General features: G+C 50.7%; 1 protein-coding gene across 7 annotated transcripts in view; it reads right to left on the bottom strand.

Moving 5' to 3' along the window:
* The window catches only part of EMID1 (EMI domain containing 1), a 36,115-nt gene extending 26,820 nt beyond the window's left edge, over positions 1 to 9,295 (bottom strand). For 2 of the 7 annotated variants that reach the window (XM_058158049.1, XM_058158047.1), the window contains exons 1-2: positions 8,302 to 9,292; positions 114 to 227 (exon numbers count right to left, since the gene is read on the bottom strand). In XM_058158049.1, the coding sequence (XP_058014032.1) occupies positions 114 to 227; positions 8,302 to 8,462 (275 nt within the window). In that variant the 5' untranslated portion in view covers positions 8,463 to 9,292. Of the gene's footprint in view, positions 1 to 113; positions 228 to 8,301 lie in introns of all 7 variants that reach the window. The other 5 variants (XM_058158054.1, XM_058158052.1, XM_058158053.1 and 2 more) reach the window with 3 other exon arrangements.
* Positions 9,296 to 11,734: the final 2,439 nt, after the last annotated feature.

The following is an 11,734-nucleotide window of genomic DNA, read 5'->3' on the forward strand; positions in this document are numbered from 1 at the left end:
AGAGGGTTTTGGGGACGAAGCGTGTGCTTTTTACTGTCTCGGGAAGCCTAGGTCAGAACAGATACGGTGGGTTTGGGAGGCGTGAAATATCCTTCTTTCTTCGGAGTCCTCACCTGCCCGCCGAACAGCCCATAGGCCAGCGACAATTTTGGAAAACTCTCTGGAGATAAGTGCCATTTTGGATGTGACAGGAAACCGTCTTGGTCACCGTGTAAGAACACCAGTTTCTGAAAGAGACCACAAAACAGGATGTCAACAAGGGCAGCCGCTCCCAAGTGTTGATAGAAGGTCGCTCATGACAGCATCAACCGAACCCTTTGAAGTTCACCACAACCCCGGTGGGTTGTGGGTCGAGTGGTGCCTCAGGCACAGAGCCCGCGTTTCCATCCCTGGGACGAAGTCTGCAAAGAACTTCATTTTGATTTAAAGAGAGGCGTTGCAATCGTCCAAAACTAGAGCGCCCGCCTGGAATCTTGTAAAAATTGGGAGTCAAGTTAGCCAACTCTGAAAGGGACACAGCGGCTAAAATTGGAAAGCGGAGATAATTGGAAAGCAGAGCTAAGTCGGACGGCGATGAGGCTGAGGAAGGCAAGAGCAGCTAAAGCAAAGAGGACGACTCAGGAGTAAGGCCAAGAGATGATTGGTCCCTCCCATAAGGCTTAAAAGACCAGCAACGGCGTTTGAGCTCATTGCCGGAAAACAACGTTGATAGCTTCGTCTTGTTGCATTTGTTTCGTATCAGCGTCTTCTGAACTTTTTCCAAGAAAGGCCTTTGGCAGTTTGCCCTAATTGGACCAAGATAGAACTGAGGAATTGTGTTGGGAGGAATTCGCTTTAATTTAGTTGAACTACGCTGAGAATGAATTAATTCTCAGCTGTTCGAATAAAGTTTGTTTGTTTTTACACTGAGTTTCCTACTATCTACTGGGGCCTGGGTACACAACACAGGGATCTTGGGATCTCCTTGGGAGAGCCAGACCATCCAGACCCCCTAAGATCAAATGGCTTTTGCTTAACTCAAACAAAGCTTCTTCTCTCCCCCCACCCACCCCTCCAGATGTAGCCCCAGCCGTTCGCCCCAGCCGAGAAAGGCTACTGGTGAGCTGCTGAAGGCCTTCATTGTTGGCGTGGAACCATGCATGGGCTCTCGGCCATTTGGGCAACAAAGAGGAGCTGGGTGCCCGTCACGCAGGGGGTGGTGCGGGTGGGAGGACGGGAACTTGGAGAGCTTGCAAAAGGGCCCAGCTGCAAACTGCTCTGAAAAGGCAGGAGGAAGGGGAACTCCCTCCGCCCTTCGCCAGCGCCTGCCAGCTTCCCATCTGGAGAGGCTGTAATTTTCCACGCCAAAGTCATCAATCGCGGAATTCTCGGGAGGCTGGAGGAAAGAACTGCCTCCCCCCCCCAGTCCCTCCCCCCCTCCCTGCCATTCCACATGGTTCATAACCCTGCTCTCCTCCTCCTCTCCTCTCCATCTCTCCGGCCCTTCAAAAAGTGCAGGCGTTCCGCCGTCCCCTCGACTTACAACATTTGTCCAGCGACGTTTTTTAGATTTTTAAGAGTTCGCCTTTTGTATTTTCGTGTCTCTTGGGCGTTTTATCGAAATGCGAGGCGAACGTGCCGTACGATAAATAAAATGTTTAGCCTCTTTCTTCTTCTCCTTCCTTCTCCTCCTCCTCCTCTTTCCCTTTCCTTCTCTCCTGCTCTCTGCAAACCCCACACCCTTCTAGCACTGATGATGTTACCTAGTTTGGGTCATGAAACATCAGAAAAGAAAACCACCAAGCTCAGAGAGCACCAAGGACCCCACAGTCTTCCTCCTCCTCCTCCTCTTCCTCCTCCTCCTCTCTGCAAACCCCACTCCCTTCCACCACTGATGATGTTACCCAGTAGGGTCATGAAACATCTGCAAGAAACCCACCAAACTCAGAGAGCACCAAGTAACCAACCATTCTCTTTCTCCTCCTTCCTTCCTTCCTTCCATCATTCCTTCCTTCCTTTCCTCCTCCTCCTCTTCCTGCTCTCCGCAAACCCTACACCCTTCTAGCACTGATGATGTTATCTAGTTTGGGTCATGAAACGTCTACAAGAAAACCACCGAGCTCAGAGAGCACCAAGCAACCAACAATTCTCTTCCTCCTCCTTCTCCTCTTTCCCTTTCCTTCTCCTCCTCTCCGCAAATCCCATTCTCTTCTAGCACTGATGATGTTACCTAGTAGGATCATGAAACGTCTGCAAGAAAACAACCAAGCTCAGAGAGCCCTAAGGACAGTGGTGGGATTCAAGTAATTTAACAACCGGTTCTCTGCCCTAATGATTTCTTCCAACAAACAGTTTGCCAAACTGCTCAGAAAGTTAACAACCGGTTGTCCCGAAGTGGTGCGAACTGGCTGAATCCCACCACTGCCTAAGGACCCCTAACATCATCCCTGAGCTACAAATATCCTCCTTTAATAGAATAGAATAGAATAAAGAATAGAATAGAATAGAATAGAATAGAATAGAATAGAATAGAATAGAATAGAATAGAATAGAATAGAATTTTTTATTGGCCAAGTGTGATTAGACACACATGGAATTTGTCTTGGTGCATACACTCTCCGTGTGCATAAAAGAAAAGATAATTTCATCAAGAATCATAAGGTACAACACTTAATGATAGTCATAGGGTACAAATAAGCAATCAGGAAACAATATCAGTATAAATCGTAAGGATACAAGCAACAAAGTCACAGTCATGCAGTCATAAGTGGATGGAGATGGGAACGATGAGAAGATTAATAGTAGTGCAGATTTAGTCAATAGTTTGACAGTGTTGAGGGAATTATTTGTTTAGCAGAGTGATGGCCTTTGGGAAAAAACTGTTCTTGTGTCTAGTTCTGGTGTGCAGCGCTCTATAGCGTCGTTTTGAGGGTGGGAGTTGAAACCGTTTATGTCCAGGATGCGAGGGGTCTGTAGATATTTTCCCAGCCCTCTTTTTGACTCGTGCAGTATACAGGTCCTCCGTGGAAGGCAGGTTGGGTAGCCATGCTTTTTCCTGCAGTTCTAATTATCCTCTGAAGTCTGTGTCTGTCTTGTTGGTGATTTGCAGAACCAAAGAAATCGCCTCCGTAATTATCAAAGAGAATCCCAGCCAGTCAGCGGAAGAGCACATCCTGCTAATCATTCCCTTATTTGGAGTTAATTTTCTTTTTTTGGGGGCCCATTGATTCAGACCTGGGGAAGGAGGAGGGAGGTGGGGGGGGGGGGAAGCATTCAGCGAGGTCAAAAAGGGACGGCCGAATCCCTTAGCGGCAAGCCTTAAGTTCCAACTTCCTACAGGGCTGACAGAAGTCCTTCAATAAACATTAGGAGGAAGAGTGCACTCATTCAACTGCCTGGGCACCAAAACCGGTCGCTGAGAAGTTGCCAGAAGAATTTCGTCCTCCCGTCGCTTGCCAGAGAACTAACTTTGCACTTCCAGGAAGGAAGGTGGGTTGGTGGGACGCAAAGAACAAGGAGGGGGAAATCCCTGGCAAAGACCCCCCAAGCAGCCCTTAAAACCCCCCACATTTCCCCCAGCCACCTCCAGCTGCAACGCTGAATTGTAGTGGCCGAATGGTCCCAAAGGTGCTTTTGGGACAACTTGTGTCCTGGATGACTGAAAATCTCTACAGACTCTTAGCTATACAATTTGGGATGGACACCCTTGGAATGAGGTGAAGAAGCTTCTTGGATGAGAAGCGAAACGTCTTCAAAAGAAAAATAAATAAATAAAAGACTGGGTAGATGGATGTGTGGACTAAGTGGGGAGAGAGAGAGAGTGAGAGAGAGAGAGAGAGAAAGAGAGAGGAATAGGAGGGAGGGAGGGCGGGAGAGATAGAGGAGAGAGACAGAGAGAGAAAGAGGAAGGGAGGAGAGAAAGGGATGGGGAGGGAGGGAGGAAACAAGAGAGGGGAAGGAGGGAGGAAGAGAGGAGACAGAGAGGGAGGGAGGAGAGGGAGAGGAGGAGAGAGAGAGTGGGGATAGGAGGGAGGAGAGATAAAGAGAGGCAGAGAGAGAAGAGGATGGAAGAGAGAAAGAGGGAGGGAGAAAGAGAGGAGGAGAGAAAGGGATGTGGAGGAGGAAATGAGAGAGGGAAGGAGGGAGGAGAGAGAGAGACAGAGAGGAGGGAGGAGAGGAGAGAGAGGAGGGAGGGAGGAGGAGAGAGAGAGAGAGAGAGAAGGAGGAAGGAGGAAGAGAGGAGAGGAGAGAAAGGGATGTGGAGGGAGGAAGAGAGAGGAGGGAGGAGAGAGAAAGAGGAGGAGAGATAAGAGAGGCAGAGAGAGAAGGAGGAAGGAGGAGAGAGGAGAGGAGAGAAAGGGATGTGGAGGGAGGAGAAAGAGAGAGGAGAGGAGAGAGAGGAGAGAGAGAGGGAGGAGAGAGAGAGAGAGAGGAGGGAGGGAGAGATAGAGGAGAGAGACAGAGAGAGAAGGAGGGAAGGAGGAAGAGGGAGAGAGGAGAGAAAGGGATGTGGAGGGAGGAAAAGAGAGAGGGGAAGGAGGGAGGAAGAGAGGAGAGAGAGGAGGAGAGAGAGAGAGGAGGAGGAGAGAGAGAGTGGGGATAGGAGGAGGAGAGATAAAGAGAGGCAGAGAGAGAAAGAGGATGGAAGAGAGGAAGAGAGGAGACAGGGAGGGAGGGAGGAAGGGAGAGAGAGAGAGAAGGATAGGAGGGAGGGAGAGAGAGAGAGGAGAGAGACAGAGAGAGAAAGAGGGAGGGAGAAAGAGAGGAGGAGAGAAAGGGATGTGGAGGGAGGAAATGAGAGAGGGGAAGGAGGGAGGAAGAGAGGAGACAGAGAGGGAGGGAGGAGAGGGAGAGAGAGTGGGATAGGAGGGAGGGAGAGAGAGAAGAGAGAGAGAGAGAAGGAGGGAAGGAGGAAGAGAGAAAGAGGAGAGAAAGGGATGTGGAGGGAGGAAAAGAGAGAGGGGAAGGAGGGAGGAAGAGAGGAGAGAGAGAGGGAGGAGAGAGATAGAGGAGAGAGACAGAGAGAGAAGGAGGGAAGGAGGAAGAGGGAGAGAGGAGAGAAAGGGATGTGGAGGGAGGAAAAGAGAGAGGGGAAGGAGGGAGGAAGAGAGGAGAGAGAGAGGGAGGAGAGAGAGAGAGAGAGAGGGATAGGAGGGAGGGAGAGATAGAGGAGAGAGACAGAGAGAGAAGGAGGGAAGGAGGAAGAGAGAAAGAGGAGAGAAAGGGATGTGGAGGGAGGAAAAGAGAGAGGGGAAGGAGGGAGGAAGAGAGGAGACAGAGAGGGAGGAGAGAGAGAGAGAGAGGAGGGAGGGAGAGATAGAGGAGAGAGACAGAGAGAGAAGGAGGGAAGGAGGAAGAGGGAGAGAGGAGACAGAGTTTTTTTCAATGCTGACAACACAGCAGGAGAACTTCCTGAGCGGCAATTAACATGCACAATATAAACAAACTCATTAAGGAAAAAAAAAAACAAGCGAGAAAATAAACAGGAAAATTAGTAGACAGTGGAATCAGAGGCTGCTGCCATGCAGAATATGCATTTCAAATGAGCCCAGAGCTCCCTTAAAAAGCTGCAGAGAATAATAATAATAATAAAAACCAATTTTGGGCACTGTCACGGGAATCCAGGCAGCCCCAGGCGCCTCTTCCCAGCAAGAAGATTTCAATTATACCACAGTTGGAATTAGATCGGCTCTAAATGAAAACCGAAGAGCAACCGAACAGCCACGAAACCTTCCACAAGTGGGATCCCAGCGGTGCAAACTCTGAACAGACAACGCTCACCAACCTCTGGATTCCCTCTTTTATTCACACAATAACCCTACACCCAAGCTAATAAAAGTTGCTGCGCTCAGACAAATAAACCACGTAATAGCTTAATACCACCCGGGGGAATCTTCTTCCTTTCCCAAGCTTTCGGGGAATCTCTTTGCAAATGTTTTTGGCAAGCCAACATTGGGAGATTTGCAACTAGAGAATTGCAAAATTGGGAGAATCGCAAGGTCAAAGGACTTGCAAACGTCCTTGGCCAGACTGCAGCCCCCTTTGCCAGGCCTGGGGGGGGAACGGATCGCCTGCGGGTTCCCTGCTTAGCCCCCTTCCCCCATATCACAAAAGGTTCTTTATGTGCGGCCTTTCTCTGTAATTCAGCCTCTTCTGGAGAGGCCTGTGGGTGGGTGGCCCCGTCGTTGACGGAGGATCTCCTGTCCAGAGGACTTGGCTGGGAAGAGGAGGTTAAAAAGGTCTCTGCTTTGGAAGTAGCCACAATTTGCGGCTGGAATGCTGGGCTCAGCATCGGGGCTGATGGGAGAGGCCTGCCCGCAGCTGGATGGACCAGTGCCAGCGGCTCGGAGGAGTGGAAGGCACAATTCCCTACTCTCTCATCTGCCCCCACCCCCACCCCCTTCAACCCCACTCTGGCTGCAGGACCACCTTGGGAGTCACCCACCCAGCCACCCAACGAGGCGAGCATGTCGATTCGGGTGCTACGCTCGGAGCTTAATAATTTTAAATTGGGTATTCTGTTTTATTTGGGTCAAATTCGATGGTTTTTAAATTTTTCGGCCATTATAGAACATGTTATTTTAATTTGTTGTTTTAAAATTGTATATTGTATTGTTTTAATCTGGCTGTACGCCGCCCTGAGTCCTTCGGGAGAAGGGCGGTATAAAAATCTAAATAATAAATAAATAAATAAATAAATAAAGAAAGAAAGAAAGAAAGAAAGAAAGAAAGAAAGAAAGAAAGAAAGAAAGATTGTCCACAGAAGTTAGGGGCATCTGGGGACTCGGATGTGCCCCTCTACTCCAGGCTGTCTACTCCAGAGGAAGCTTGGAGGCCCATCCTGGCGTCTCTGTGACACCCCCCCTCCCAGCCTTGGGTCTATAATTAAAGGCACCCTCCTTCCTTCATCCATCCGCAGGAAATGCAAGCAACTTCCTTTTCCTCCCTGTTATTTTCCAGATTCTGGTTTTTTTTTAAAAAAAATTTTCTCCCCCTTTTCACATGGAGCCTTGAATGGGAAGGATCCTGACCCCAGATATAGAGGCCATGCCTGGCTTAACTGTCGCGACTGATGTTGTCAGCAATGCCCTTGGACGGTTTTAACTCTGTTGGGAGCAGGAAAGGAGAAATTTTTTTTAAAAAAAATCCAGAATTCCATCAGCAAAACTGCAGCTGATCCAGTTCTACGGAGGAACGATGGAGTCTGTCATTTGCAGCTCTGTAACTGTCTGGTTCGGTTCTGCAACCCAACAAGACAGACACAGACTTCAGAGCATCATTAGAACTGGAGGAAAAACAACGGCGACCAACCTGCCTTCCATTGAGGACCTGTATACTGCACAGTCAAAAAGAGGGCTGGGAAAATATTTACAGATCCCTCGCATCCAGGACATAAACTGTTTCAACTCCTACCCTCAAAACGACGCTATAGAGCACTGCACACCAGAACAACTAGACACAAGGACAGTTTCTTCCCGAACGGCATCACTCTGCTAAACAAATAATTCCCTCAACACTGTCAAACTATTCACTAAATCTGCACTACTATTAATCTCATCGTTCCCACCACTCATCTCCTTCCAGTTATGACTGTAAGACTGTAACTTGTTGCTGTATCCCTACAATTTGTATTCTGTGGTTCTGTGGGCGTGGTGTGGTTTGGTGGGCTAGGAGGGGAAGGATACTGCAAAATCCCCATTCCCACCCTGGATTTCACCCCTGATCCTGAACCTATGGAACTCCCTGCTACTAGATGTTGCTTTAAAAAAAATAGGGCACAGATTTCTCCAGTTCTATACTATAGCTGGATTCAGGCGGCATAATATGCCATAATGATCATTTCTTGATTTTGTTTTGGTTTTAACGCACTGACTGGTGGCTTCTTCCATAAACTGAGATGCAAGATTCTGGGCGATTCTAGCTCCGGTTCCCCCTAAACCCAGCGTTGCATTCACATAACCAACAACACTCATCCAGAGTTAATTGAATCCCGATTTATAACACCCGATTTTTTTGCCTTCCCGCAGGCTGCATTCCGCCAACACGTTGTCCAGGCACGTGTCGGGGCTCGCTCGAGGTTCGACGGGTTGTGAGAACGGGCAGCCTGGCTCTAACCAACCCAGCTGCAAAGGAATCACGGCCGCCGTCCTGCCCGTCGCTCAAAGCGGAGCCTCCCGCTTCAGGAGCACCGTACCTGTGGCTCCTGCAACGCGGGGAGGGCGAGAGGCAGACCGGCCGGCCGCAGCTCCTCGCTTCCAGGACCGCTCTTGAATGCGGGGGTGCCCCGCTTGGTCGGGGAAGGGAAAAAAACTCGCTTCTTACCTGCGGGAGGCGAATTGCAGCCCAGCGCGGTTCCAGGTGCAGCTGGCCGGCCGCGGGAGCAGGAGCAGGAGGAGAAGGCAGCAGAGCCGGGGCCAAAGAGGGGCGCGCAGAGCCGGGCAGGGAGAGCGAACCTCTCCGAGGTCTCTGCCACCCGCCTTCATGCCTGCCCGCCGTTGCTTTTGCCCGCAGGCTTCGCAAGCTGGTCGCAAGAGGGAGGGAGGAAGAGGGCAGAGGAAGAGGAGGAAAACGGAGGGGGGAGGAGGAGAAGGAAGAGGAAAGGAGAGGAAGGGAGAGGAGGAGGAAGGGAGAGGAAGAGAAGGAAAAGAGAGAAAGGAAGGGAGAGGAAGAGGAGGAAGGGAGAGGAGGAGGAAGGGAGAGGAAGAGGAAGAAGAGAGGAAGAGGAAGAGGAAGAGGAGGAGGAAGGGAGAGGAAGAGGAGAGAGAAAGAGGAAGGCTAAGGAAGGGGAGGAAGGCAGAGGAAGAGGAGAAAAACGGAGGGAGGAGGAGGAAGAGGAAGGCAAAAGAAGAGGAGGAGGAAAGCAGAGGAAGAAGAGGAAGAGAGAGGCAGAGGAGGAGGAGGAGGAAGGGAGAGGAAGAGGAAGGCTAAGGAAGGAGAGGAAGGCAGAGGAAGAGGAGGAGGAGGAGGAAGAGGAAGGCAAAAGAAGAGGAGGAGGAAGGCAGAGGAAGAGAGAGGCAGAGGAGGAGGAGGAGGAAGGGAGAGGAAGAGGAAGGCTAAGGAAGAGGAGAAAGAGGAGGTCCGAGGAAGGCAGGCAGAGAGAGGAAGAGGAGGAAGAAGAGGGAATCCACTCGCCTCACCCCGAAGCTGGTCGGGCTTCAATCCGGGTTTCCCCCGCAGGAGGGGCGCCTGCTGACGAGCGCGGAACCCGGCGGCAGCGGGCGAGCGGCCCCCCCACTTTAGAGCAACATGAAAGGGGAGGGGCGGCCGCCAGATCCTCCCACCCGCCCGCCCGCCGCGGGGCTCGGTTCGGCTCAGGTGAACCGCCCTGTCCGACTCCTGCTTGCAAAGGCGGCTCCACGCGCAACCGGGGACGGGGCTTTCCAGCCCTCCGCGAAGCCGCCCGAGGAGGAGGAGGAGGAGGAGGAGGAGGGGAGGGGGGGTGTCTTGCCTTGGATGCGCCCTCCTCGCCTCCGCCTCGCGCAACTTCCCTGGTTCGCGCCTGGCCTGCGGGATCCGACCTCTCTTACCTGGTCGGATCCTGAAGCGGAGCTGCGGCATCCTTTTGGGCTTGGGTTGCAGAGGGTCTGCTGTGCCCTCCCCCCTCCCCTGCTCTCCTCTCCCCTCGCTGACAGTTGGGGTTCAGTCCTATCCCCGGGAAAGAGTCTGGCTTGGTAGGTGGGCAGAGAGGGTGGGGGTGGGGGGGCAGCCTTTGGGGGTGGAGATCCCATTCGGAGAGACCCCCCCTGCCTGGCAGGAGGCAACAGGCCCAGGCAGAGAAAGTCTCCAGAAAGTCTGCTGATAGGGGTTGGACTAGATGACCCGCGAGGTCCCTGCTTCATTCAAAGAATGAAGAAGGGAAGGGAGGCTTGAGGGTTAGCAATAATCCTTTGTTAACAACAAACTAACAGCAAGTGAAAATAAGGCAATATTCCCCAACAAACCAACTTCACTCACAGCTGCTACTTATATAGCAGCAATCAACCAAGCAAGCTTTAATTGCAATAATACTAGAGCAACTAATAGATTTAAACTTAATGTCAACCGCTTTAATCTAGATTGCAGAAAATATGACTTCTGTAACAGAATCATCAGTGCTTGGAATACTTTACCTGACTCTGTGGTCTCTTCCCATAATCCTAAAAGTTTTATCCAAAAACTTTCTACTATTGACCTCACCCCATTCCTAAGAGGACCATAAGGGGCGTGCATAAGCGCACAAACGTGCCTACCGTTCCTGTCCTATTGTTTTTCTTTTCTTCTTCCTATATATATGCTTATACCTCCTTATATTTACCCATATATGTGTTTATTTACTATATAATCTTTTTGTATGATACCTACATATATTGTTGTGACAGAATAAATAAATAAATAATAAATAAATCACCTATTGGCCAATGATGGCCACTCATTTCTGAGCCAATAGGCCAATGATTCTCTGGCTGCATACACCGCAGTTCCCTTTCCCCAACTCTTCTTAATATGAATCTCACCAACCGGATGCAAGAGAAACGCCTTGAGATGATTCTTTCCCCGAAGCAGAAGAGAATAATTTGGGGGACGTGTCTCCTGAGCGGGGCCCCCGCAAGAGGCTGATTTGGGGAGATCTGCTGATCAATGGCTGCCGTTTCGGGGTTCAGGGGCCCTTCACACACACACACACACACACACACACACACACACACAACCCGGGTTCCTGCAGCTTCCCCAGTTCTCCCCTTTCTCTCCAGGCCTTGGGGGGGGGGAAAGACACCCCCAGGAAAGCTGCTAAGGGGAAGCTTTGCCACCTCTTTATTTCAATGCATTTGTTGATTTGTCCATTTAAGCAATAGCAATTTAAGACTTATATACTGCTTCACAGGGCTTTCCAGCCCTGTCTAAGCGGTTTACAGAGTCAGCCTCTTGCCCCCGACAATCTGGGAGGGAAGGAAGGAAGGAAGGAAGGAAGGAAGGAAGGAAGGAAGGAAGGAAGGAAGGAAGGAAGGAAGGAAGGAAGGAAGGAGCAATAGCACTTAGACTTATATAACACTTTCCAGCCGTCTAAGCGGTTTACAGAGTCAGCCTCTTGCCCCCAACAATCTGGGAGGGAGGGAGGGAGGGAAGGAAGGAAGAAAGGAAGGAAGGAGGAAGGGAGCAATAGACTTATATAACGCTTTCCAGTGCTTTCCAGCCCTCTCTAAGCGGTTTACAGAGTCAGCCTCTTGCCCCCAACAATCTGGGGGGGAGGGAAGGAAGGAAGGAAGGAAGGAAGGAAGGAAGGAAGGAAGGAAGGAAGGACTGACTCCCAATAGCACTTAGACTTATATAACGCTTTCCAGCCCTGTCTAAGTGGTTTACAGTCAGCCTCTTGCCCCCAACAATCTGGGAGGGAGGGAGGGAGGGAGGGAGGGAAGGAAGGAAGGAAGGAAGGAAGGGCAAAGCAATAGAAATGGCACTTAGACTTATATACCGCTTTATAGTGCCTTCCCATAAGCAGGTCCCCTAATTATGATGGAGGGGGGGGGGTTTGGTTTTTTTTAAAGGGACAGTTCATGAAACACGCCACAAAAAGCATGCAGAGCCAGAGTATTTGCAAGACTGCCTCTCTCCCATGCCTGTCCCACCAAGCCAGACAGGGTGGGTTCCTTCCGGTCCTCTCCGTTAGATCTTGACATCCTAAGAGACCTAGTTAGTTCTTTCTTTTTTAAGGGACCTAGCTGGGGCTAGATGAGTGTTGACATGTGCGCGCGAAGACCAGCCGCCTGGTGCGCTGGAA

Source organism: Ahaetulla prasina, chromosome 15, assembly GCF_028640845.1.
Source record: "Ahaetulla prasina isolate Xishuangbanna chromosome 15, ASM2864084v1, whole genome shotgun sequence".
In the NCBI taxonomy this organism is placed as follows: Eukaryota; Metazoa; Chordata; class Lepidosauria; order Squamata; family Colubridae; genus Ahaetulla; species Ahaetulla prasina.